The sequence below is a fragment of the Bufo bufo genome, chromosome 2, assembly GCF_905171765.1.
Source record: "Bufo bufo chromosome 2, aBufBuf1.1, whole genome shotgun sequence".
In the NCBI taxonomy this organism is placed as follows: domain Eukaryota; kingdom Metazoa; phylum Chordata; class Amphibia; order Anura; family Bufonidae; genus Bufo; species Bufo bufo.
This window is the reverse complement of record NC_053390.1, coordinates 296,065,509-296,093,443: the sequence shown is the minus strand read 5'-3', so window position 1 is coordinate 296,093,443 and position 27,935 is coordinate 296,065,509. Positions and strand designations below refer to the sequence as shown.

At 44.8% G+C, this 27,935-nt stretch overlaps 1 protein-coding gene across 4 annotated transcripts in view; it reads left to right on the top strand.

The window, feature by feature from the left end:
* Positions 1 to 3,540: 3,540 nt before the first annotated feature.
* The window catches only part of SLC12A6 (solute carrier family 12 member 6), an 80,048-nt gene continuing 55,653 nt past the window's right edge, over positions 3,541 to 27,935 (top strand). Inside the window, exons 1-4 of one of the 4 annotated variants that reach the window (XM_040416769.1) lie at positions 3,541 to 4,199; positions 4,312 to 4,584; positions 26,142 to 26,186; positions 26,273 to 26,361. In XM_040416769.1, the coding sequence (XP_040272703.1) occupies positions 4,350 to 4,584; positions 26,142 to 26,186; positions 26,273 to 26,361 (369 nt within the window). In that variant the 5' untranslated portion in view covers positions 3,541 to 4,199; positions 4,312 to 4,349. Of the gene's footprint in view, positions 4,200 to 4,311; positions 4,585 to 23,675; positions 24,119 to 26,141; positions 26,187 to 26,272; positions 26,362 to 27,935 lie in introns of those variants that run through there. The other 3 variants (XM_040416771.1, XM_040416770.1, XM_040416772.1) reach the window with 3 other exon arrangements.

Below are 27,935 nucleotides of genomic sequence, written 5' to 3'. Positions count from 1 at the left end.
CACCTTGGACCACAGTGAGTAACGCATGTGTGAACATGTGCTACATGTGGAAAACACAGACAAGCCCGCGATCCACTGACGTCTGAATACGGCCTGAGGGGAGCTCAGAGAAGCACATGTGCCTGGAATGGAGGCGTGTGTGGCTAACATATACTGCTTGGGGTACTCGGCCATGGGACGTCACGTACATCGGTCACATGTCCTAGATGTAGCTCACTCCCATTCAAGTGAATAGGCTTGGGATGCAATTCCAAGCACCGCCACTAGGCGATGTACAGAGCTGTGCTTGGTGAGCTGTGAGGAGGGTACAGTACTTCAGTGAGCACTCTGGCTTCCGTCATACAGCCCGGACCCCCGCCAATCTGATACGGATGGCCATCAATATTCTACTCCAGGAAAACCCCTTTAGGGTCCATTCACATGTCTGTAGTGCATTGCGGATCCGCAATAAACCCGGCCGGTGTTACATTACCCTACTTCGTGAGATTTCCCTACCTCGTAACTTCCGGTCGCACCGAAAATGACGTGAGGAGGCGTGCCGGAGTTGTGCCGATCTGCGCATAACGACGGTTTGGGGAAATCTCACAGCGTAGTTCAGCTGGACACCGGGACACTGCGCATGCGCCGGAGAGCCTCACCAGCATTAGGGTAGGGAAAGATTACGGCCCAGTGCGCAAGCGCGGCTAACTACAGAACATCCATCCGTTCTCCGCGCCTGCGCAGTGTGGGGGTAGGGAGATCTGATGGCCATTTTTTCTGTTAAATAAATATATATATTTATTTAACAGAAAAAATGGCCATATATATATTTATTTAACAGAAAAAAATGGCCATCAGATCTCCCTACCCCTACACTGCGCAGGCACGGAGATCGGATGGATGTTCTGTAGTTAGCCGCGCTTGCGCACTGGGCCAAAATCTTTCCCTACCCTAAGGCTGGTGAGGCTCTCCGGCGCATGCGCAGTGTCCAGCTGAACTCCGCTGTGAGATTTCCCTAAACCGTCGTTTTGCGTATGTGCAGATTGGCACAACTACGGCATGCCTCCTCACGTCATTTCCGGTGCGGCCGGAAGTTACGAGGTAGGAAAATCTCACGAAGTAGGGTAATGTAACGTTACACCGGCACCCCCATAGAACTGCCTATTTTTGTCCGTAATTGCAGGCAAGTTCTATTTTTTTTCCAGAGCCGCGGACCGGAAGATCGGCGGCGCGCTCCGGATATGCGGATAGCACACTGTTTGCTATCCGCATCCATTCCGTTCCCATAGAGAATGAATGGGTCCTCACCCGTTCCGCAATTTGCGGAATGGATGCGGACCCATTATTACCAACGTGTGAATGGAGCCTTAGGCCTCTTTCACACGGGCGTCATGTTTTGGCTCAGGATGCGTCCTGGGTGCATTGCGGCAAACCCGTGCGAGTAGGTACGCAACTGCAGTCAGTTTTGATTGCGTTCTGTTGTTCAGTTTTTATCGCATGGGTGCAATGCATTTTGCACGTGCGTGATAAAAAACTGAATGTGGTACCCAGACCCGAACTTCTTCACTGAAGTTCAGGTTTGGGATCGGTGTTGTGTAGATTGTATTATTTTCCCTTATAACATGGTTATATAATAACATTCTTAATACAGAATGCTTAGTAAAATAGGGCTGGAGGGGTTAAAAAATAAATAAAAAAATTAATTAACTCACCTCATCCACTTGTTCGCGCAGCCGGCATCTCTTCTGTCTTCAGGACCTGGGTAAAGGATCTTTGATGACATCACTGCGCTGATCATGTGATGAGCGTAGTGACGTCATCAAAGGTCCTTTTCCTCAAAGAAGACGACAGAAGAGATGCCGGCTGCGCGAACAAGTGGATTAAGGTGAGTTAAATTAATAATCATTTTTTTTTAACCCCTCCAGCCCTATTGTACTATGCATTCTGTATTAAGAATGCTATTATTTTCCCTTATAACCATGTTATAAGGGAAAATAATAATAATGATCGGGTCCCCATCCCGATCGTCTCCTAGCAACCATGCGTGAAAATCGCACCGCATCCGCACTTGCTTGTGATTTTCACGCAGCCCCATTCATTTCTATGGGGCCTGCGTTGCGGGAAAAACGCACAAAATAGAGCATGCTGCGATTTTCACACAACGCACAAGTGATGCGTGAAAATCACCGCTCATGTGCACAGCCCCATAGAAATGAATGGGTCGGTATTCAGTGCGGGTGCAATGCGTTCACCTCACGCATTGCACCCGCGCAGAAATCTCGCCCGTGTGAAAGGGGCCTTTTTGTGCTGCTTTTGTGGTGCAAAAACGCTGCAGGTAAAATTTGTGCAAGGTTTGTGACTTTTTACTCCTCTCACCACTTCCAAAAGATGTCAAGGAAAGTGGGTGGGACAACTCATTGGCCAGAAAATGGCGCAAGAAACAATAGAAATGTACACCTGCTATAAGGTGCACCACATTCAGTCAGCGGCATAGGCCCTGTATGTAAGGCCACGTTCACACCTCAGTTACTTCCATCAGTGATTGTGAGCCAAAACCAGTAGCTAAAGCTCTTCAGAGATCAGGTGTAAGGACTCATGCACACAAACGTATTTTCTTTCCGCTTCCCTTCCGTTTTGCGGACCAATTCACTTCAATGGGGGCTGTAGAAAATACAGAAGTTAGTCTGTGCGCATTCCGTTTCCGTTTGTCTGCATGGCCGTTCCGCAAAAAAGTAGTGCATGTCCTATTATTGTCTGCAAATCACGGTCCGAGGCCCCATTCAAGTCAATGGGTCCGCAAAAAATACGGAGCGCACACGGAACACATCCATACTGTAGAAATGCTATGCCCAGCTCATATTGCTCATGTGTTTGGTGATTAATAAGTTACCGTTTCTGTATACAATCCGCATAAAAACTGATCAAATACGGAAACCATACGGATATGTTTTGTGCAATAACGGAACGAAAGAGGACTTAAATCAGAGGGAAAAAACCATCAGATACGGAACAGATCAGTGAAAAACAGACCGCAAAACAACAACAGTCGTGTGCATGAGCCCTAATGGAAAGATCTGCACCTGTTCCGTGTTTTTGACTGACACCTGGTTCTGGCTGACAATCACGGGTGAGAACTAAGGACACAGTATAGGACACCACAGGAAAGTAACGCTGGGATGGGACAGTCCGCTATTTTCAGCACACCTTTGAAAACAGAGCAGTCTGAACAGCGCCTTATTGCTCGCCCCACGGGAGGAGAGCATATGTCCCGCTGTAATATGGGGCACCACTTCCCTCAGTGGTGCCCACGGCTGCCACCCCTCCTGTGCCCGGGATAATTACTGCACTAAATTAGCATTCTATTTTCCTGTCAGAGCACAGGCCAGTGACCTTACAGCCCGAGCTGACTGCACGCTTACACCACGCGCCTCCCATAATTAGCCGGTAAGTGCATTTACGCGCGTCCCCGCCATGTTTTATTCTGACGGCGCGCGCACGCAGAGCCAATGCACCGACTGGGCGCGCCCCCGCCAGTGTTTCCTGCGCGTCCACGGCGCAATACCAAATAGCGGCTGTGCGCGTCCCCGGGCCTGCAGCTGCTCTCCTCTCTCTTTCCTTTCTTCCTCCGTCCGTCCTGTTATTCATTTGTCTCGCCTCTCCTGTCACCCTGCGCTCGCCCTATGACTAACCGTCCTACTACATCTCCCATCCTCCCCTCCTGGTAGAATCTTGTCCTTTACACGCCCCCCAGACCCGTATAGACTGAACACTCCCCCCTAATGATAGGCATTCTCTTCCCTCATACTCAGCATATGTAAAGCCCCTGCTGGCAGCCATGCCCTCCCCCCTGACTTTGTGTTCTTGTGCCATGTCCTGATGATTGCAGCTGTGACTTTTCCCCATTTCCTTCCATCGACCTCCTCGGCTCCAGGCTGGATTGTGACGGCGGTGACGGCGCAGAAGGTTTCGTCTTCGTGCTCTGTGTCTTTGTCGTACTGGGGTAGAACTGTGGTTTTGCTGGTTCCTGTCTCGTAACTTCCCATTTCTGTCTTTTTCTCTCCGGTGGTAATACAATATTTGTTCTGTCATTGTCACGTTATTTCCTATGCTGTGACAGATATTTCCTGCGTACAGTTCTGCGTGGCGGATACTTTGCTTGGAGAGTGCGTTTCTTTCGCCTGGTCCGTGTATAGATACCGGTGACCGCACACAGGGGGCGGGTGGGTTCGTGATTCTCAGGGACCATTGTACAAATGTTCTGCCATTCCCTCTTTGTTTCTCCTACTATATAGTGACATGATAACAAAAACTTCTGCTTTATTTCTTTGCTAGGTGAGAAGTTGCCCGCGAAAAGCGAGGAGCTGGCACCAATGCCTCCAAAAATGGCCTCCGTGCGATTTACGGTCACACCGACCAAGATTGACGATATGGGCACAATCTCGGACTCCAGCCCAGACCTCAGTTCTTCTTCCCGTGTGCGGTTCAGCTCCAGAGAAAGCGTCCGGGATGCCAGTCGAAGTGACGCTTACAGTGACAGCTCGTTGCCAACCACCGCAGTGGATCCGGCTAGTGAAAGGACTACCAACCCAATGGACAGTGGAGAAGGTAGGTGAAGGAAAGCTGCCAGCTTGACCTGGGCAGGATCGGATGAGTGTGGTCCTTCTAGGGTCTAAATCACCCATGGGTCAGTTATCCAGGGAACACGCATTGTACCGATGCATTCACACGACTGTATGTATTTTGCGGTCCGCAAAAAATACAGATGGCGGCCGTGTGACGTCTGTGTTGCATCAGTTTTTTGTGCGGATCCATTATGACTATTCTTTTCTGCAAAACAGATATAGGACATATGCAAGACGGACATACGGGTGCGGACAGCGCACTGTGTGATGTCCGCATTTTTTGCAGACCCATTGAAATGAATGGGTGCACATCCGTTCCGCAAAAGATGCGGATCGGATGCAGAGCAAAAATACAGTGGTGTGAATAGGGCCTACACATGTAGATGGCTAGAAATCCTGGGAATATTTGTTCTATTTCATTAGCAAAGCAAAGAAATGTCATGGTGTTTGGCCAATAATTATGAAACCTATATATCGAGAGGCTGCATACAATATTTTTGAAATTTGCCCAGTTATTCAAGGTCTGTTTAACAAGTGCATTCTTTAGCTAAACTAGAAAAGCTACAATTTATGGGGAAATTGTGTGAAGTGTTCTTGCCTCCACCAGTAGTCTACAACTGGAGTGGGCAGAGTAACTGGGTGGAGTGGGCAGAGTAACTTTATGGAGTGGGCAGAGTAACTTTATGGAGTGGGCAGAGTAACTTTATGGAGTGGGCAGAGTAACTGTGTGGAGTGAGTAAAGATAGTAAACATTACACTAACCAATTGATTGATCAAATTTAAAAAGTGCACATGGCAAGCTTAATAGAGTGAGAAATGCATTTCAACTTTTATTTATTTATATAGCACATTTAATTGCAATGTTGTTGCTTCACAGTTACATTAAAACATACATTTATAAAAACATTAGCAGCCGATTTGTGTAGGTGGGCTTGAAAATGAGGGAGTGGTGGCAGTTTAGAAATCATGTCCTGATTTTTCAGCTCACGCTCTAGCTTTTGTCACTCTGCTGGCTGCTCACACACCTGGGATCCTATGGCAACTCACTCTATAGCAAGGGCAGAGAAGAGCGGTTAAAAACAAACTGCTCCAACTTGATCACTTCACTGGCGGTTGCCATCTTCAAACGGTTGTAGTTTATAAATCCTACAGCGAAGAGCTTTATATTGTGAGAATCACAAGACCCAGACCTACATTTGCTGCATAGTATGTCTCTGAAATAGAAAAAAATGAAGGCACAGTCGCAGTTTAAAAATTGCCCTTGAAATTTGAGGTGGCTAGAGTGGAGTTTCAATGAGTGTCAATGGGTGGCGTGAGTTGCAAACAAATGGTCATATTGTGAAAACTATCAGGACTATGGCTTAGCCGTGGACATTTTTAGTGGCAGCAGGGATAGCTGAACGTTTTGATTATAAGATTTGTGTAGGTCGGCTTGAAAATGAGGGAGTGGTAGCAGTTTAGAAATCATGTCCTGATTGTTCAGCTCACACTCTAGCTTTTGTAAGCTCCCACTCTAGTTTTGAACTAGGGATTGACCGATTATCGGTTTTACCGATATTATCGGCCGATATTCAGGATTTAGGCGGGGGCAAATTGACAGAAGGCGGGGCACCACAAGTGGGCACAGTCAGCAATACCACAGCCCAAAATACTGTCCCAGCAGAACCACATACCACAGTGCAGCACGATATATTGCCCCACTGTTGTGGCCATCAGTAGATGCCATGTTCTGGACTACTCCAGTTGTCTCTGATTAACCACTTCCCGACCGGCCATTGACTATAAACTTCCTTTTTATCTCTGGATGGACGTTCTGGAACATCCATTCAGAGATGGCAGCTGCACGCTAATCGTGCAGCTGCCGAGCAGGGGGCCCGCTGTCGGTGACAGCAGGACACCCCAGAGAGAACGGTACGTTCCTGGCTGTCCCTGCCTTCTAGATCGCTGTATACTATGTCAGCCCCAGTTACAGGAGAAATCAATAGTATAAAATGAAGTTAATTGTCCCCCAGAGGTCTTGTGTGACCTTATGGGGACACAAAGTGTAAATTAACAAATAGTGTTTTGAAAATAAAAATATCCCCCCCCCCCCCCCCAAAAAAAAAAATGGCAACACAAAAACATGATTTATTTTTATTGTGTAAAACGTTAAAAAAAAATAGACATATTACGGTTTAAAAGAAAAAAAATTTGAAAAATGACAACAAACAGCTTTTTATGTGACTTCACATCCCAAAAATGAGCTAAAAACAAACAAAAAGCCAAATTTACCCCAAAATGGTGCCAATAAAAACTACAGCTTGTCTCGCACAAAATAAGCCCTCACACAGCTCATTCAACAAAAAATTCAAAAAGTTATTGCTCTTGACAGAAAATTCCATGTTTGAAAATCCAGATGCCGCTCCTTCCCTTCTGAGCCCTGGCGTATCCCCAAATAACAGTTTTCAACCACAATTGGGGTGTTAATGTATTCAAGAGAAAGTGGGTAGCAAATTAGGGGGAGGGGGAGATATTCTTCTGTTATCTTTTGTGAAAAATGAGCGTGCTGCTGTCAGCGCTCTCATTGTTCTCCTCAGCAGCACAGGGGAGAAGGAAGCAGTCTCTTCCTCCCCCCTGTGCCGCTGCTGCCGCTGCCACCAGTGAGGAGAGAGGGGCGGGCACACTGCGCCACCAATGAAGGTAAATGGACCTTTCATCTGGCAAAAAAATCTTAACTAAGTATCATGATATGTACAGCGGCGCCCAGGGATCTCATTGCACTTACTATTATCCCTGGGCGCCGCTCCGTTCTTCGGTATCTTCGGGAACTTGGTTATGCTGGGCGGAGACTTTGGGGACTTGGTTATACTGGGGGCGGAGACTGCCCTTGTTCTCCTCGGCGTCTCATTCTCCCAGGATGTAGCACTGGCCAATCGCAGCGCAGAGCTCACAGCCTGGGAGGTTTTTTTCTCCCAGGCTGTGAGCTCTGCGCTGCGATTGGCCAGTGCTACATCCTGGGAGAATGAGACGCCGAGGAGAACAAGGGCAGTCTCCGGCCAGTATAACCAAGTCCCCGAAGATAATGGAGGACATAGCGGGAGAACGGAGCGGCGCCCTGGGATAATAGTAAGTGCAGTGAGATCCCTGTGCGCCGCTGTACGTATCATGATACTTAGTTCAGAATTTTTACCAGATGAAAGGTCCTCTTTAATACAAAGGCGGGTGCTGGCGGGGAGCTGCGTTTAGCGGCAGTTATCCCCTCAGGTGCCGCACCCGCCTCCTGTATTAAATGTTAATTATATTATCATTGGCGGCACAGTGCTCCCTCCCCCCCTCCTCCCCAGTATTAAAATCATTGGTGGCGCAGTGCGCCCCCCCCAACCCCCTCCCCAGTATTAACCCCTTAGGGACCCATGACGTACCGGTATGGCATGGATCCCGAGTCCTTAAGGACCCATGACGTACCGGTACGTCATGTGTTCCGATCACCGGCGGACGGTGATCGGAGCACTGTGCCTGCTCAAATCATTGAGCAGGCACCACGGCTAAATGCGCGTGTTGGCAATCGCTGCAAACTGCAGGTCATTTCAGACCTGCGGTTTGCGGCTTTTTATTGTGCGGGCGGCGGTAGTCGGCGGTGCCATCGGGTCCCCATGGGGCTGTGGGGGGGACCCGATGGCATGGAAGGCAGTGCAATGCCTAAGGAAGGCATCGCGCTGCCTTCCGGTGACGAGCCTGTGAGATCCAGCCCCCTAGATCTCACAGGCCAGAAGCTGTATGAGTAATACACACAGTATTACTCATACAGCCAATGCATTACAATACAGAAGTATTGGAATGCATTGTAAAGGATTAGACCCCCAAAAGTACAAGTCCCAAAGTGGGACAAAAAATAAAGTGAAAAAAGTTGAAAAAATAAAGTTTTCCCCCCAAAAAATTAAAAGTTTCTAGTAAAAATAAACAAAAACGTCATTTTTCCCAAATAAAGTAAAAAAAAATTGGTAAAATATAGGGAAAAAAAAAAAGTATACATATTAGGTATCGCCGCGTCCGTATCGACTGGTTCTATAAACATATCACATGACCTAACCCCTCAGATGAACACCGTAAAAAAATTAAAATAAAAGCTGTGCTAAATAAACAATTTTTTGTCACCTTACATCATAAAAAGTGTAATAGCAAGCGATCAAAAAGTCACACGCACCCCAAAATAGTACCAATAAAACCGTCATCTCATCCCGCAAAAATTATACCCTACCCAAGGTAATCGCCCAAAAACTGAAAAAATTATGTCTCTCAGACTAAAAAAGAAATCATTGTGTAAAACTTACATAAGTAAAAAAAAAGTATACATATTAGGTATCGCCGCATCCGTGACAACCTGGTCTATAAAAATATCACATGATCTAACCTGTCAGATGAATGTTGTAAATAACAAAAATTAAAACTGTGCCAAAACAGCTATTTCTTGTTATCTTGCCTCACAAAAACTGTAATATTGAGCAACCAAAAATCATATGTACGCTAAACTAGTACCAACAATACTGCCACCCTATCCCGTTGTTTCTAAAATGGGGCCATTTTTTTGGAGTTTCTACTCTAGGGGTGCATCAGGGGGGCTTCAAATGGGACATGGTGTCAAAAAAAACAGTCCAGCAAAACCTGCCTTCCAAAAACCGTATGGCATTCCTTTCCTTCTGCGCCCTGCCGTGTGCCCGTACAGCTGTTTACGACCAGATATGGGGTGTTTCTGTAAACTACAGAAACAGGGCCATAAATATTGAGTTTGGTTTGGCTGTTAACCCTTGCTTTGTTACTGGGAAAAATTGATTAAAATGGAAAACTTGCCAAAAAACTGAAATTCTGAAATTTCATCTCCATTTGCCAATAACTCTTGTGGAACACCTAAAGGGTTAACGACGTTTGTAAAATCTGTTTTGAATACCTTGAGGGGTGTAGTTTCTTAGATTGGCTCACTTTTATGGAGTTTCTACTCTAGGGTTGCATCAGGGGGGCTTCAAATGGGACATGGTGTCAAAAAAACCAGTCCAGCAAAATCTGCCTTCCAAAAACCGTATGGCATTCCTTTCCTTCTGCGCCCTGCCGTGTGCCCGTACAGTAGTTTACGACCACATATGGGGTGTTTCTGTAAACTACAGAATCAGGGTCATAAATATTGAGTTTGGTTTGGCTGTTAACCCTTGTTTTGTAACTGGAAAAAAAATATAAAAATGTAAAATCTGCCAAAAATGTAACATTTTGAAATTGTATCTCTAAGATTTGCTTCTAAACTTCTAAGCCTTGTAACATCCCCAAAAAATAAAATATCATTCCCAAAATGATCCAAACTTGAAGTAGACATATGGGGAATGTAAAGTAATAACTATTTTTGGAGGTATTACTATGTATTATAGAAGTAGAGAAATTGAAACCTGGAAATTAGCAATATTTTACAAATTTTTGGTAAATTTTTGTATTTTTTTATAAATAAAAATGAAATTTTTTTACTTCATTTTACCAGTGTCAAGAAGTACAATATGTGACGAAAAAACAGTCTCAGAATGGCCTGGATAAGTCAAAGCGTTTTAAAGTTATCAGCACTTAAAGTGACACTGGTCAGATTTGCAAAAAATGGCTAAGTCCGTAAGCTGAAATAGGGCCGAGTCCTTAAGGGGTTAAAATCATTGGTGGCAGTGGCCACAGGGTCCCCTCCCCCTCATTGGTGGCAGTGGCAGCCTCTGATCGGAGCCCCAGCAGTGTAATCCTGGGGCTCCGATCGGTTACCATGGCAGCCAGGACGCTACTGAAGCCCTGGCTGCCATGGTAATCTCCTTGCTGCCCTGTGCACTATGCACAGGGCAGCAGGGAGAGTGTGAAGTCCTATTTACTGTGATAGAGCTCTATTAGGGTGAATAGGTCAAAGGATTAAAAGAACCCTGATTCTAAAAAAAAACCATCAAGATATTAAGTATAAATCACCCCCTTTACCAATTTTACATATAAAATATATAAACTAAAAACTGCGCGATTCTCAAATATTTTTTTTTTGTCACCTTGCCCCCCCAAAATATAGGATCGGACTGTTCTATTATGAGCCGGACGTTCCATAAAATGCGGAACGCACACGTTTTTTTTGGTGTTTTATTTTTTTCGCAATACTTTTTTATGGTATTGAAGCAACCCTACTTTTAACCCCGGGCCAGTTTATACCTTCCTGCCCCTGGATATTTTTTGCAAATCCGACATGTGTCACTGACCGCGGCACAGAAGGGGTTAATGTGCCTGCATCAGTGTTTTCACCGATGCCGGCACATACAGCAGGGGTCCGGCTAACGGAAACAGCCGGTCCCCTGCAGCTGATCGGGTGGGCGCAGCTCCTGCACCCGCCCGATCAGCGGGCCGTAATAGTACGGTGCTGGGCGGCAAGTCACGTCCCGCTGCGCCATGCTATTACGGTGCTGGTCGGGAAGGGGTTAAAAGCAGAGAGATTCAAATTTAGAAAACAGTGAATTTTTCACATTTTCGTTAACGTTTGGATTTTTTATTATAATGAAAGGAAAAATATATTAATTCAAATTTACCATTAACATGAAGTACAATGTGTCACAAGAAAACAATCTCTGAATGGCTTGGATAAGTAAAAGTGTACTAGAGTTATAACCACATAAAATGACACATTTTCTAAATTAGGCCTGGTCAGGAAGGGCATAAATGGCCTGGTCTGGAAGTGGTTAAGATATGGAGCAGGGTGCTTAGGAGGTGAGATGTGGCGACAGCAGTTGAATTTAAGAGGGCTTGTGCTGTTGCTGGTCGGGTACATGAGTACCTGAATTTCACAGCATTAGGCCTCATGCACACGACTGTTGTTTTGGTCCGCATCCGAGCCGCCGTTTTGGCAGCTCGGATGCGGACCCATTTACTTCAGCTCCGCTAAAAAAATATAACCTGTCCTATTCTTGTTCGCGCTTTGCGGACATGAATAGTCATTTATATTGAAGGCTGTCCGTGTCGTTCCGCATATTGCGGAACGCGCACGGACGCCATCTGTGTTTTGCAGATCCGCGATTTGCGGACTGCAAAACACACCACGGTCGTGTACATGAGGCCTTACCCCTGAAAGCTCATTATATGCCCAGTCAGTGGTAGAAAGGAAGCCTTAGGTGGCCCTATGGGCATCTGCCCACCGCGTAATTTCCCTGTAAGGTCTATGGCCAATCCGCTCCTGAGGGGAGATGTCCCTTCTTGGAGCAATCACGGCATAAAACGGCAAACTACCTGAACTGCAGCGCTGCCTCACATTGAAAACATAGGGAGGCAGACCCCACACGGCTATTGCCGGACCTTCGGCATGAATGTCCCCTAAGACAGTAACAGTTTTGCCTGGATTGCTCCATTACAGCATTATGCCCCCACAGTTGTATGGAGCGGCCTGCTGCGGTGAGCTCGCGACATACATGGTGGGTGCTGGCTGTATGATACAGCAGGCACCTTGCTGAACTTACTGGGAATGTCAATCCCCACCGAACGCCGTCATTTAACCTTTCAGATGACATTATCAATGCTTTCTGATCTGAGACCCGCAGTAAAAGCCTTCCAAGCCTGCCATGGTAAGCTCCCTGCTGAACTGTGCACGAGACATAGCTCAGCAGGGACAGAGTAAGAATCCTATTCACCCTAATAGATTTCATTTAGGCTGACTAGGATAAGGGATCATAAGAACCCAGGTTCTAGCCCCTAACCTAAATAAAAAGTTTAAAAAAAAGAAAAAAGAACACCAAAACATAAAAAGTTTAAATCGCCCCCCCTTTCCCAATTTTACATATAAAAACATATAAACAAAAAAAATGCTCATATTGATTGGGCATCGCCACATCTTAAAATCTATGAACTATTAAAATATATAAAAAATAAATAAAATCCTGTGCGGTGAACTCTGTAACAAAAAAAAAATGAAAAACACGATTCACAATTCTTTTTTGTCATCTTGTTCCCCTCAAAAAGTGATCAAAAAGTCGTACATGCCACCATGGTACCAACAAAAACTATAGTTTGTTACGCAAAAAACAAGCCCTCATACAGCTAATTAAACAAAATAAAAACTATACATAGAAACATAGAATGTGTCGGCAGATAAGAACCATCTAGCTCATCTAGTCTGCCCAATATACTCAGTACTATGGATAGCCCCAGGCCCTATCTTATATGAAGGTTGGCCTTATGCCTATCCCATGCATGCTTAAACTCCTCCACTGTATTTGCAGCTACCACTTCTGCAGGAAGGCTATTCCATGCATCCACTACTCTCTCAGTAAAGTAATACTTCCTGATATTACTTTTAAACCTTTGCCCCTCTAATTTAAAACTATGTCCTCTTGTAGCAGTTTTTCTTCTTTTAAATATTCTCTCCTCTTTTACCTCGTTGATTCCCTTTATGTATTTAAAAGTTTCTATCATATCCCCTCTGTCTCGTCTTTCTTCCAAGCTATACATGTTAAGGTCCTTTAATCTTTCCTGGTAAGTTTTATCCTGCAATCCATGTACCAGTTTAGTAGCTCTTCTCTGAACTCTCTCCAAAGTATCAATATCCTTCTGGAGATATGGTCTCCAGTACTGCGCACAATACTCCAAATGAGGTCTCAGTAGTGCTCTGTAGAGCGGCATGAGCGCCTCCCTCTTTCTACTGGTAATGCCTCTCCCTATACACCCAAGCATTCTGCTAGCATTTCCTGCTGCTCTATGACATTGTCTGCCTACTTTTAAGTCTTCTGAAATAATGACCCCTAAATCCCTTTCCTCAGATACTGAGGTTAGGACTGTATCACTGATTTTATATTCTGCTCTTGGGTTTTTACGCCCCAGGTGCATTATTTTGCACTTATCCACATTAAATTTTAGTTGCCAGATTTTTGACCATTCCTCTAGTTTTCCTAAATCCTTTTTTATTTGGTGTATCCCTCCAGGAACATCAACCCTGTTACAAATCTTTGTGTCATCAGCAAAAATACACACCTTACCATCGAGGCCTTCTGCAATTTCGCTGATAAAGATATTAAACAATATGGGTCCCAGAACAGATCCCTGAGGTACCCCACTGGTAACAAGACCTTGGTCTGAATATACTCCATTGACTACAACCCTCTGTTGCTTGTCCCTCAGCCACTGCCTAATCCATTCAACAATAGAGGAGTCCAAGCCCAAAGACTGCAATTTATTGATAAGCCTTCTGTGTGGGACAGTATCGAAAGCCTTACTAAAGTTTAGAGAAGCGATGTCTACTGCACCTCCTCCATCTATTGTTTTAGTCACCCAATCAAAAAAATCAATAAGATTAGTTTGACATGATCTCCCTGAAGTAAACCCATGCTGTTTTTCATCTTTCAATCCATGGGATTTTAGATGTTCCACAATCCTCTCCGTAAGTATGGTTTCCATTAATTTCCCCACTATTGATGTCAGGCTTACTGGCCTATAGTTGCCCGATTCCTCCCTACTACCTTTCTTGTGAATTGGCACAACATTTGCTAATTTCCAATCTTCTGGGACGACTCCTGTTGCCAGTGATTGGTTAAATAAATCTGTTAATGGTTTTGCTAGTTCACCGCTGAGCTCTTTTAATAGCTTTGGGTGTATCCTATCAGGCCCCTGTGACTTATTTGTATTGATTTTAGACAGCTGACTTCGAACCTCTTCCTCTGTAAAGACACATGCATCAAAAGATTCATTAGTCTTCTTTCCTAACTGAGGTCCTTTTCCTTCATTTTCCTTCGTAAAGACTGAACAGAAGTATTCATTGAGGCAGTCAGCTAGTTCTTTATCTTCTTCCATATACCTTCCTTCTTTTGTTTTTAATTTTGTAATTCCTTGTTTAAGTTTCCTTTTTTCATTTATGTATCTTAAGAATGCCTTCTCGCCTTTTTTCCCTGACTGAGCTAATTTCTCTTCTGCCTGTGCTTTAGAAGCTCTTATAACTTGTTTGGCCTCTCTCTGCCTAATCTTGTAAATTAGCCTGTCATCCTCGTTTTTTTTTTATTTTTTATAATTCCTAAATGCTATCTTTTTGTTTTTAATGATTTTGGCCACTTCTGCTGAGTACCACAGTGGTCTTTTCCTTTTTTTGCTTTTACTGACAAGCCTAATGCAATTTTCTGTTGCCTTCAATAGTGCCTCTTTTAAGTAGTCCCATTTCTCCTGGACTCCAATGAAACTCCAAATACAACTTTGGTATTGCTGCAATCGTATTGAGCCGTAGAATAAGGAGGTAATTTTTAGTGCACAGTGAACGCAGTAATGTCAAAACCCCAAAAAACATTGTCCAGCAAGAAATAAGCCCTCATATGGCTATATGAACTGAAAAATAAAGTTATGGCTATTGGAACGTGGTGAGAAAAAAAATCGAAAATGTAAAAATTAATAGGCCCCATGTCTTTAAGGGGTTAAAGGGGGTTTCCAGTTTTAGCAAGAAACCAGACAACATTGGGGATTACAATGTAGAAAATAAGATTTCTTCAGCTCTTCTTAAAGGGGTTATCCGACCCCTGAAATGTCCCCCCGGCATACAATGTACTTACCTCATTCCCCAGCACCCGCGTCGCTTCTGAAGCCCGCATGGCTGCCGCTGCTTCTCCCTGTGCGCGGACGAAAACATCTGGCGTCAGCGGTTGGGGTTCAGCCAATAGCAGGCGGTGACGGGGAACGAGTCTCCCTAGCATCACCTGCGATGCTAGGGAGGCTTGTCCCCATCGCCGCCTGCCATTGGCTGTACTCCCCCTCCCCAAATGTTTTCATCGACGCGGCGAGGAGATGCAGTGGTGGCTGGGTATGGAGGTAAGTACATTGCGTGTGAGGGGCCCGGACATGTGGGTGGCATTTCAGGGGTCAGATAACCCATTAAAAGATCAATCCTTTATTGTGAATGTATTAGGCTACTTTCACACTAGCGTTCGGAGCGGATCCGTCTGATGTTTCATCAGACGGATCCGCTCCGATAATGCAGACGTTCGCATCCGTTCAGAACGGATGCGTCTGCATTAAAACTTAGAAAATTTTCTAAGTGTGAAAGTTGTCTGAGCGGATCCGTTCAGACTTTACATTGAAAGTCAATGGGGAACGGATCCGCTTGAAGATTGAGCCATATGGTGTCATCTTCAAGCGGATCCGCCCCCATTGACTTACATTGTAAGTCTGGACGGATCCGCTCGCCTCCGCACGGCCAGCGTTCAGGTGTCCGCTCACTGAGAGGAGCGGAGGCTGAGCGCTGGCAGGCGGATGCATTCTCAGTGGATCCTCCTCCACTGAGAATGCATTGGGGCCAGACGGATGCGTTCGGGGCCGCTCGTGAGCCCCTTCAAACGGTGCGCACGAGCGGACACCCGAACGCTAGTGTGAAAGTAGCCTTAAAAAGATCTTGTACAAAAAAAAAATAACAACCTACACATTTTGGACACAGTAAGACTTGTCCTTACTCATGAGATGTACATATGTCCCCTGAACACTGATGATTTATTTTGGGGTCATAAAGTCATTTTTATATAAGATTATAGCAGTAAGGTAAGTTCTCCAGCAGGTAAGCCTTTATGTGGTAGATACTTGGACAGCAATGTATACGGTTTAGGACCTGAAGCTAGAATTCTTGGATGTTGTGTTGTTCTTGTAGCCGAGGGTTGTCAGAGCGTGACCTGGGCTGACATTAACTACCATTGATGACAGAGCGCAGTTCACTGCCTCTTTGATAAATGTGTTGGATTCTCTGGCCTTGTGGAGGAACACTTGGAGGTTAGGTGGACGTCCCCGTCCATGTTGCCTGCACTGCTGAGAACGTCATGTTCAGGCACTGCAGATCTCTGGTGGGCTACTGATTATGTTACTACAGACCGCAGATGAAAGAATATCGGAGAAGATGACATAATCCCTCGAATCTCTTTTTTGCAGTCCTCGTGTTCCAGTAGGCTCAGGACCTCAACAACCACCATTTTGGCCTATGGTTGGTAATACTGATAATTACTTTGTCTCGGGTGGAGGAGACTCATCTTGCACAGAAATGTGGAACATGGCAAGTTTTGTTCTGCACAGGCATTATTTTTAGCGGAGGTTTTGATGGATGTGTCTGGAGAGAATTCCCTCCAAGGGTCTTTATGCTGAGATAGTCCATGATCTTTGATGCTGCCGCAACACGTTCTCTCCTTGACCAGTGTCTTCGGTGGCCTCTTACCGTGTTATGACTTTTTCTGGGTATCTGTTGCCTGGGTGATAGGATTGTTCAATCCCAGCTTCAGCCTCTGTCTGAGAAAAATTATTTAGGCACTTTTTGGCTCCTAAACTGAAAAATATAGAATAGACTTTTTTAGTCACCAAAATGAAATCTGACGTAGATTTCTCAAAGAATCCTGACACTGCTGCAGATGTGCCAGCTGATCCGCATGTGGATTAGATCTATTGTAATTCAGTTCTTTCTGAATCCTGTGGAACATGGCCTAAGTTACACTCTCCCATAGGAATCAATGGGAAATGGCATTAAAAAATGAAGTGTGTCAGAGGGTTGAACGATGCAGTGCCATGGACTAGCTTACATATGCAGCTGCCGACTCTGCTTCATCACTTTCCTCTGCGGATATTTTTGCAAAGCGCCGTTGCACAGCTCGCAGACGAATCAATGGCAAACTATGTTTTTGGCAAATGTCGGCTACACACTTGAAGATGCTCGGTGCCCCCCTTTATCATTGTTCCCTCTGTATTATTACTGCCTCCTCTTCTCTTCATATGATATATGCTGCCACCTGCTTTGTTCTGTCACTTTACAGGGCATGCATCAGAGGTGGGTCTTGCATGTAGCGTATCTGCTATTCCCAAGGGGAAAACATATATTTAGGTGTTTTTTTTTAGGTGCGGCAAGCCACCCACGTGGGGGCTGCACATAACCACATACTAATTGCTGAATAGAGGTTTAAAATGTTCTGATCTTATCAGAGAAGCTGTGCTGCTGATGTGTAAGGAACTATGTTGACTGACGAGAAAATCCAATTACGTTCTGCTTTCTTCTGCACGTTCCCTGTGATGTTTCAGGTGACGCGGACTCTTTACCCTCTCTAAAGTAGGTGTTGTTATCTGTAGGCCTCAAATTGATGCTGGCAGATCCCAGAATTCTTGGCCACCTGGAGTAATGACTTGGATGGATTTTCTTGGGTTATTCCTTCTTTTATTCTCCCCGAACAAGTGGCATCACAGTCTTTGCCCTTGCAGCTAAACGTGTTTCTCAGTGGGGAAATCAGGGGTGATAGACTATAGGCAGATAGGCCTGGTAATGTGAAGGTGCCTATACACCTTCAGAAGGTGTCAGCTAATCCGGCTGACAGTTGTCTCTCCTGATGCCTCCATACACATAGACATTCGGTTTGACTGAATGTGTGTATTTCTGTAAGGAGAGAGGAGAAAGACACCACCAGACACCTCTGGCAGCAGCTTTTCTCCCAGTAATTCAGTTCGGTGGGAAAATCCCCATTATGTCCCTATATACAGTAGAGGAGCTTCCCCCTAGAAGCGAGTGCTTACCGCTCGCACAGGCATCGCTTCCGGCGGTTGGTTCATTAGGGTCCATTCACACGTCCGCAAAATGGGTCCGCAGGTGCGGACCCATTCATTTTCAATGGGGCCGGAATGTGCTGTCCGCAACCGCACTTCCGAATCCGCACTTCCGTTCCGCCAAAAAATAGAACATGTCCTATTCTTGTCCACAATTGCGGACAAGAAAAGGCATTTTCTATGAGAGTGCCGGCGATGTGCGGTCCGCAAAACGCACATTGCCAGTGTCCGTGTTTTGCGGATCTGCAAAACACATACGGACGTGTGAATGGACCTTTAGTCAGCAGGTAGGGAGTGCAGGGGGAAAGCTCACTGACAGCGTCGGCCATGCTGGTCAGTGAGCACATACAATAGTGTAGAAGTTCATATTTTATAAAAAGGGCGGATGTATATTTACTTTATAAACACAGGCAGAGGCCCGCAGCTCCCAGCACAGTACTATGCTGATGTCTCTTAGCAATGCTCATTTGAAAGAATGTTGCTAAGGGACATTTCAGCCCCAGTCCCAGGAAAAAAAATATTCAACGGCAGTTACACTTTAAAGGGACCCTGTCATCAACTTTACGTTGTCCATACTAACAGCAGTATAAAGTAGAGACAGGTGAGTTGATTTCAGCGGTCTGTCATTTATAAGTTAAAAGTAAGTGGTTGCCGAGAACCAACATCACAATCATTGCAGACTAGGCTGGAAAAGAGTCCCGGCCACCTGAGAAGAGTCCTGGTTATTCATGAGTTCCTGCTCTCCCTGCCCACCTGCTGATGACTGACAGTCTTCTACCTAGTTTTCTCCCTTTCTTTCTAGGAGAAAACTGCCAATCATCAGCAGATGGGCAGGAGAGCAGGAGATTATGGATAACCAGGACTCTTCTCAGGTAGATCTGACTCTTTTCAAGGCCTGGGCTGTAATGATTATGATGCTGGCTCTGGGCAACCACTTACTTTTAGCTCACTAGTGACACACCGCTGACATCAGCATTTCTGTCACTATTTTATGCTGCCGTCAGTAAGGTCAGCAGAAAGTTGATGACAGGTTCCCTTTAAAGGGATTCTGTCACCAGGTTTGACCCCTGTCAGCTAAACATATGCTGATGTTCAGGGCGTCTTCACGATTCCTAATGTGGGCCTATAAATGTCATCTGTGGGCTTATTTAGCTAAAAAACAGCTATTCCTAACCTGTCAGTCAAACAAATAAGGTGCCCAAGGGGATGTTAAGGGGTGCAAGATGCCCACCGCCGTTCGTGCCCAGCACCGCCTTTCCGGACTTCTGCGCCGCCTCCTAATCCTCTGTGCCGCCTCTCGCTCTCCCTCCCTCCCCCCTCCTTCTGCTGTAAGATCTCGCGCATACAGGGGTTGAGCGAAGTGCCGGCGCATGCGCACTTCGCTGTAAGAAGCCAAATGGAGAAGTCTGCACGGGCGCATCAGGCAGAGCCCTGTGCGCAAGCGCGAGATCTTACAGCAGAAGGAGAGGGAGGGAGAGCTATAGGCGGCACAGAGGATTAGGAGGCGGCGCAGAAGTCCGGAAAGGCGGCGCTGGGCACGAACGGCGGTGGGTGCGGCGGGCACCTTATTTGTTTGACTGACAGGTTAGTAAAAGCTGTTTTTTAGCTAAATAAGCCCACAGATGATATTTATAAGCCCACATTAGGAATCGTGAAGACGCCCTGAACATCAGCATATGTTTAGCTGACAGGGGTCAAACCTGGTGACAGAATCCCTTTTAAGGTGAGCCTCATGACTCTTCAGTGTTTGTGTTTATGTCCTTTTCTCAGAGAAATCTTGACCACATGTTTTGCAAGAATTACTAGCTAAGCGTATCCCTCGTCCTATATTATCAAAGTTGGCTCAGTGACTGGTTTAGGGTACTTTCACACTTGCAGCAGAGTGATCCGCCAAGCAGTTCTGTATGCAAACGAACAGCATTTGTAGACTGATCCGGATCCATCTCACAAATGCTTTGCAAGAACACATCCGTCTGTCCGTTTGTCATACGGACAAACTGATCCGTTTCTATTTTATTTCACATTTTTAAAGGTCTGCGCATGTGCAGACCAGAAGGACAGATCTGGCATTGCGTTTTTTTTTAAAGCCGGATCCGGCACTAATACATTTCAATGTAAGTTAATGCCGGATCCGTTGTTCCGGAATTTTGGTATTATCTCTGTCCTGAAAAGTCAAAAAGACTGAACTGAAGACACCCTGAACGGATTTCTCTCCATTCAGAATGCATGGGAATAAAATGTATCAGTTCTTTTCCGGTATTGAGCCCCTAGGACGGAACTCTATGCCGGAAAATAAAACCGCTAGTGTGAAAGTACCCTTACAATTAGTTCTACGTTCAGTAGGTGTCACAGACGTTCCCGTGGCAGGTACCAGGAGATCATAGGGACTGGCAACACGTGGGTTAAATTGACAAGTTCCTTGTGGATCTTATTGTGTCCGTGTTTTGGTGAATGCCACACCCCTTGCTTCAGGTGTTGCTTGTTGGTAATTTACCTTCCCCATAAGTCGCCGCTTCTCATTCTTGGAGGTGCGATTTATAGATTTTCTTCCTGTCTTCTCACTAGCTGGTCGGTTGTACTTTGTGGTGCTTCTGGAGTTGCTAGTTTTCTACTTTAAGCTAAGTATTGTATTTTCTTATTGTATTGTGTTTGTTATATTCCCTGTTTGTATCTGGGCCTGAGACAGACTTCCATTCGTCCATCTGGGGAGGAATGGGTTGTCTCTGGTCCTAACCTTATTCCAGGGCCTTCTATGGATATAAGGTCCTAGGTATCCCGCATATGAATATTCCTACCTTCAAGGTCTATTCATGTTGATAGGTAGTTAGGGCCCGGATTAGGGTTGTCTAAGAGGTGACCTGTTTCTTCCCCAGATTCCAGGCCCAGTTACTGTTCCCCTTCCATCCTATGTTTAGTGTGGAGTTTTCCCCCCACACTGATCGTGACAGTAGGTCCACAGATACTTAAATTACACCACACTGCGTCTTTTTCTTGACATTTATTTGGCTTTAAAAATCAGCAAAAAAAAACCACAAGATAACTGTCTTAAAATAGCACTACAAAAACAAGTGTCTGTAGGGCGGGTGTATCATATCCTGTTATACCTCTTGCTGCAGTGTTTTTGTGGGGGGGGGGGGGGGGGGGGGGAACAATATCAAAGAAATGCAGCATTTTTCAAAAGAAGACCTAGTGTGAAACCTCCCTAAGTGGCCCCTTTATTTCCAGTCCAGATCTGCCTCAGGCACCAGCGATGTAGAATATTTACTTAATGATCATACCTAAAAGTTGATCATGGATATTTGTAGATACAGATAGCCTGATTCCAATAATAAAGAAGTACTACAGCAACAACATATTATTTGTTTTTTTCCACAGGACTCCTTCAGTCTTTCATATGAATGCGTCTGTGAGAAAAACTAACCGCATACAGGGGAAGATTTATTAAACTGGTGTAAAGTAGAACTGGCTTAGTTGTCCATAACAACCAATCAGATTCCACCTTTCATTTTTCAGAGCTCCTTTGGAAAATTAAATGTGAAATGTGATTGGTTGCCATGGGAAACTAAGCCAGTTTTTCTTTACACCAGTTTGATAAACCCCCCCCCTATCTGTGTGTAGTCCGTTTTAAGCCTCGGCTATGTTTCTGGACAGAACAAGGCCAAATTTCCTATCAGCCGTCTGAAAGGAGCCTAAAGGTGGCCATACACATTAGATAGAAGTTGGTTGATGGTTGAACAACCAATCATCTGGTGAACGATCTGTCCATGCACATTTTACTCCATATTAAGTGTTGCAGTTGTTTAAAGGACATCTGTCCGCAGATTTGTACCTATGACACTGGCTGGCCTATTACATATGCACTTGTCAGCTGAAGGCATCTGTGTTGGTCCTATGTTCCTATGTGCCCACATTGCTGGGAAAATGAGGTTTTAATATATGCAAATGACCCTCTAGGAGCAACGGGGGCGTTGTCATTACACCTAGAGGCAATGCTCTTTGTAACTGCAGCACTTTCTCCTCTTTGATTGACAAGGCCAGGAAGGTGAAGGTGATGATGTTCTCACTGCCTGGCCCTGTTAATCAAAGTGCAGAGGATGTGACAGCTGCAGAGAGAGCTGAGCCTCTAGGTGTAACGGCAACGCCCTCGTTGCTCTTAGAGGCTCATTTGCACATATTAAAAGTTCATTTTTCTCGGCAATGCAGGCACATATGTACATGGGGCCAACACAGATGCCTTCAGCTGCCAAGTGCACATGGAACAGGTCAGCCAGTGTCATAGGTACAGATCTGCTGACAGAAGTCCTTTAGGGACCATTCACACGTCCGCAACTATTTTGTGATCCGCAAAACACTGACACCGGCAATGCGTTCCGCATTTTGCAGACTGCACATGGCCGGCACTATGATGGCTGTGGGCAACAATAGGACATGTTCTATTTTCTTGCGGGGCCGTGGAACGGAAGTGCGGATGCGGACAGCACACCGTGTGCTGTCCGCATCTTTTGTGGCCCCATTGAAAATAAATGGGTCCACACCCTTTCTACAAAATTGCGGAATGGATGCGGATTCATTTTGCGGACTTGTGAATGGACCCTTAAACTGGCCATACCTGTTCGATCAAACTGGGCGATGGACAAAAGATCTTTCTGGGAACATTCTTTCAAAGAAAGGTCTTTCGTCCAACTATATGATGAGAGTATTAAACTTGGCCGACTTCATTTCATGCGATTATGGTCGGTCATTGATCGGCTAAAACAATTGTTCAATGTTAAATTTTAACCGGCAAACATCTGTTTTATCAACTTTAGACTGTGTATGGCCACCTTCAGACTATCACAGGTTTTATAGGTGAAGCCAAACTTCTCTTTTATAGCCAGAGGTTAGCTTCCATTACATTGCATTGGTGATGGATAGCGTTCTCGCCCTGTCAGCTGATGCCGTGGCTACAGAAGTATTAAATCCATATGGTTTGCATCTGCCGCCTGTAACTCGACACTTATGACACGTTTAAAGCACAGTTGCTGAAAACTTTCACTTGACTTTCAATGGCTTTTGTTGTGTTAAACGTCAGGTTCACATTCGCTGCATCTGTATATATAAAACATTCTTTTAGCGTCAAATAAGGATTTCTGCATGTGTAAAAAAATATCTAAGTTGTGAACAAACGTGTTCTTGTCTGATCCTGGCTATTTTCCTATCAGGGGTAACCCGGGCTGGTGACTCACCCCTGCTAATTTCAATAAGTTGTTGCAAGCACAGATATATCCATTGTATATGAGTCACAGCCCAGGAGGTTTATGAGAATATTTTAATCACAGACGCTCTGCTTAGCACCTATTGTACTGCACTAAGAAAAAAAAGCAATTTGCGGCCCAACACCCATTCCACAAGGCTCGAGTTCATAGCCCCGTCAGATGTGAGTTAGGTGTCACAGCGAGGCAAGGTTACACACCTGTGTGCTTTGACGTAACTGTGCCTTTAAGAGCATGCCCCTCCCACATGCATGAAACATGTGACAGGGAAGCACTGATAATGAGTGTGTCCCAGAAGAGAGTGAGGAAGATAGTGGACGGGAGAAAAAAGACTTCTCGAATTCCCAAAATAGGAAGAGACACAATAAAGAGATAAGGGCTGGAGCACGGGCAGGGAGGGAGAGCAGTCAGCCGTAGCTTTCACATGGAGGGAAATGCATTCTAAAAAAAAGTAGTCATACGATTCAAAGGCTTCATAGTTTGTCATAGTCATAGATGAATAGAGATGAAGATGGAGGAGCAGTAGCTTTATGGGACAAAAAGTAGCAGCAGTCCAGTAGCACAAGACAAGGTAAAAAGAAGCACAAAGAAGCAAAGAGTAAACCATGCCACATTTCACGGTGACAAAAGTGCCTGATCCTGAGGATGAGCTCGAAGGAGCGGGCTCCATGTCCTTTACAGAAGCTGAAAAGGATGACCTCTGGGGGGCTGGTGAGTTATCGAATGGATTGGTCTTTTTCTTATCTGTAGTTTAGAAGAACACGACGCTTCACTGTGAACTCGGATTCAGCTGCTGATTCACTTCTAACGTGGTTCCTATTACTTCATTATCGTTTTCAACTGCTTGATGGTAATTTTGTTCAGCTACAGAGCATTTCCTAGAGCAGGGGTCAGTAACATTTTGGCACTCCAGCTCTTGTGAAACTACAATTCCCAGCATGCTCCATTCATTTCTATGATATTTCTTAGAGAGCAGAGCAAGTATGCATGCTGGGAGTTGTAGTTTTACAACAGCTGGAGTGCCAGAGGTTGCCTACCCCTGTCCTAGAGAGACACCAACCAGGAGCAGCCATTTCAATTGGATTATTGACATGAAGTTCAGATATATGTACAAGAAGGACAGATACCTTTCCAAAAATATACATTGATAGTATTACCATGTCTTTATATATGCTTTGATTTTGAGGTTAAACACTCTATTAAAAGACACTAAACCTAAAATATTAGTGGCAACATTTGCAGATCTTTATGGTATGTCCACGTAGGTCTGAAATGCCGCGGACTTGCTGCCATGGATTTGCGTAACAGCAAAGTGGAGGAGATTTTAAAGCGGTTATCCAGGAAATACTAATGATAACACATCAGTATCCCATCGACTGGGGTCAGAGTCCTGGCAGCACCACCGATCAGCTGTTTAGGGAGCCGCTGCACTCACCAGTGCTCTGGTAAGCGCCTCGGACTCCAGGAGCAGCTCACCAAGCACAGCGCCGTACATAGTATAGTGGTAGTGCTTGGAATTGCACCTCAGTCCCATACACTTTAATGGGGCTGAGTTGCAACTAGGCCTTGTGACCGATGTACAGTGATGTCACATGGCCTAGGAAGAGGCTGCGGTGCTCAAGGAGCTCCTGGCCTCTGATTGGTGGGGGTCTCCAGGAGTCAGACCCCCATTGATCTAATATTGATGACCTATCCTGAGGATAGTTCATTAATATTTTTTCAACGATAACACCTTTAAAGGGAGTCTGTCACATATCTTTTACTAATACAACTACGAGCAGACCGTTCTAAAAGCATTATAAGCGAGAAAAACGGTTCCTAAGGGCCCAGCTGGATGGGCATTCGTTTTTACAGTGCCCAAGCCCACGGCCCATCCCCACTGTCTGCTTCTACCTTAACCACCCAACTCTTCCTCCCCTCTCCCCTATTGTCTCCAAATCTCAAGCATTCATCCTGTTCTGCACTTCCGCCACTTGCGCACTACATTCCTTTTTGTGGGCCTCAGGGATATGTTACAGCCGATCTTCACAAGTGTAGGCTGCAGCGCCTGCGCAGAACATATCCCTGAGGTAATAGACCATAAAAGGGATTGTACTGCCAAAGGTGCAGCACAGGGCTCATGCTTGAGATTTTGAGGTCCAGCGAGAGATAAGGAAGGATTAGGTGGTTAGAGGAAGAGCAGCGTGGGGAAGCTTGGCAGGCTTAGGCACTTCGAAAAGGAAAGCCGTCCACCTGGGCACTTGGGAGACGTTCTGATGTATGTATGAAACATTTCCATATTAAAAGAGGAAAGAATATTTAAAAGAAGAAAAACTACCACAAGAGGACACAGTTTTAAATTAGAGGGGCAAAGGTTTAAAAGTAATATCAGGAAGTATTACTTTACTGAGAGAGTAGTGGATGCATGGAATAGCCTTCCTGCAGAAGTGGTAGCTGCAAATACAGTGAAGGAGTTTAAGCATGCATGGGATAGGCATAAGGCTATCCTTCATATAAGATAGGGCCAGGGACTATTCATAGGATTCAGATATATTGGGCAGACTAGATGGGCCAAATGGTTCTTATCTGCCGACACATTCTATGTTTCTATATGTACGTACAGCTCTCGGAACTAGTGGTTCTAGGCTGTTTACCTCAATGGTGACATGTTCGGAAAATTAGAGAACTCTAGTTCCTGCACTTTCAGTAAGTCATTAATTAAAATTGCTAATCCTATCATGTTTTCTCTCTTAAGATCGAAGTCAAACATCAGTAACTGAGGAGAACAGCAAGTTGCTAGGTACAGTTTAACTAGCTAATGCCAGCCATGATGCCGGTGAGGTGCATGACAGCTTTTGTACCATAACTCTACTGTATCTTCTACAGAGATTGACCGGAGGAAAAACTCTGCTCTTTATCTGAACCACAGTGAAGAGGGAGAGGACTCCTATGACAGGAATCTGGCATTGTTTGAGGTGAGAAGATGATGTGGAGATGTTCGTAATAAAAACGCTGTCTTCACAAAGAGATGATCATCTCAACCTTAAAGATGGTTCAATAATGGTTCAATAACCGTCAAGCAAAGGAGATCATATACATTCAATAGCTGCTCGGCTAAACAACTGGCTCATTCACATGAGATCAATTAGAAACCACCGCGAGCTATCAGCATATACCATTAACCATGAGAATGGTATATCAACAGCACATGAAGTGTATGCCAGGAACGATGCACAGCATATAAAAAAATATATCAAGCTTTATTCGACAGAACACTGATAAAACCATTTAAAAATCAGCAAAGACCATGGAGGTCTCAAAAGTACACATGACAGAACCTTCCCCATAGCACAACACGTGATAATATCGAAAAGGGTGGCCCCATACACATGCAGACTGCCAAGCTTACATGTTTTCTCATTGGGGTAGAGGAGACACATCTGATGCAGGTTATCTCCCTTGTGAACAAAGGATGGGCATTTTGAAATTTAACGTTCTCAATCCTTCTTTACCGAGACATCACCTCTAAAGGTCAGAGCCAGGAAACCCCCATATACATTATATAATAGGTGAGTTTGGCCGATGTTAATCTAATGAAGGACCTCCTGTATGGAGAGAAATCAAACTCATTTGGTGATAAGAATCGCTTGATATCACGCAAGTAGACTTTTTCAGACATGCTGGTCATACGCATTAGTCTAGATGATTGCATGAACCTGAGAAGGCGATCATATGGAATATGTTAAGTCTAAAACGTAACTTTTAATACACACGGATAATATAGGTGTCCCTGAAAATATATATAATATACATTACATAAAGGTTGCAGTAGGAATTCCTACTGCAACCTTTATGTAATGTATATTGTATATATTTTCAGGGACACCTATATTATCCGTGTGTATTAAAAGTTACATTTTAGACTTAACATATTCCATATGATCGCCTTCTCAGGTTCATGTTAATAGATAATAGGTGATCTAAAGTGATTTTCATCCCCTTAAAAAAAATTCTAGATGATTGCAGCCAAAACGAATGTTCCTCCCAGAAAGATCTTTTGTTGTTGCCCAGTTTCATTGAACGTGTATGGTCAGTTTGAACAGTTGTAAAGGCCAATATGGACTACAACGTGTATGGCCGTGTTTGTGAAACAAACGTGCACCAGAAGATTGTTTGTTCAACTTCTGTTCAACCATTAACTTGATTCTTCCCTTTGCAGTAACCAAAAAGGAACAACCATACTATCAGGCGACCAGCAGGCGGTTCTCATAGATATACAATTGCTAGCAGATCTTGTGAAAAGCTGAGGCATCTACCTTCAAAATTCTCCTGTTTACGGCCAGCTTTATTGTAATAATTAGACGTCAGTAATCATTATGTAGATACCGCAGTCCATAGCCAACAGTGGCAAAATCATTTTGCCTGAACTTTTTAAATCTCCAAAAGGGATTCCCATACCAGCCGGATAATGTTACCAAGTGCTTCATAATAGTTAGCGAATTGACAACCAATTGCGAATTGGCGAAACTTGATTTGAGCTCCCAAAGGC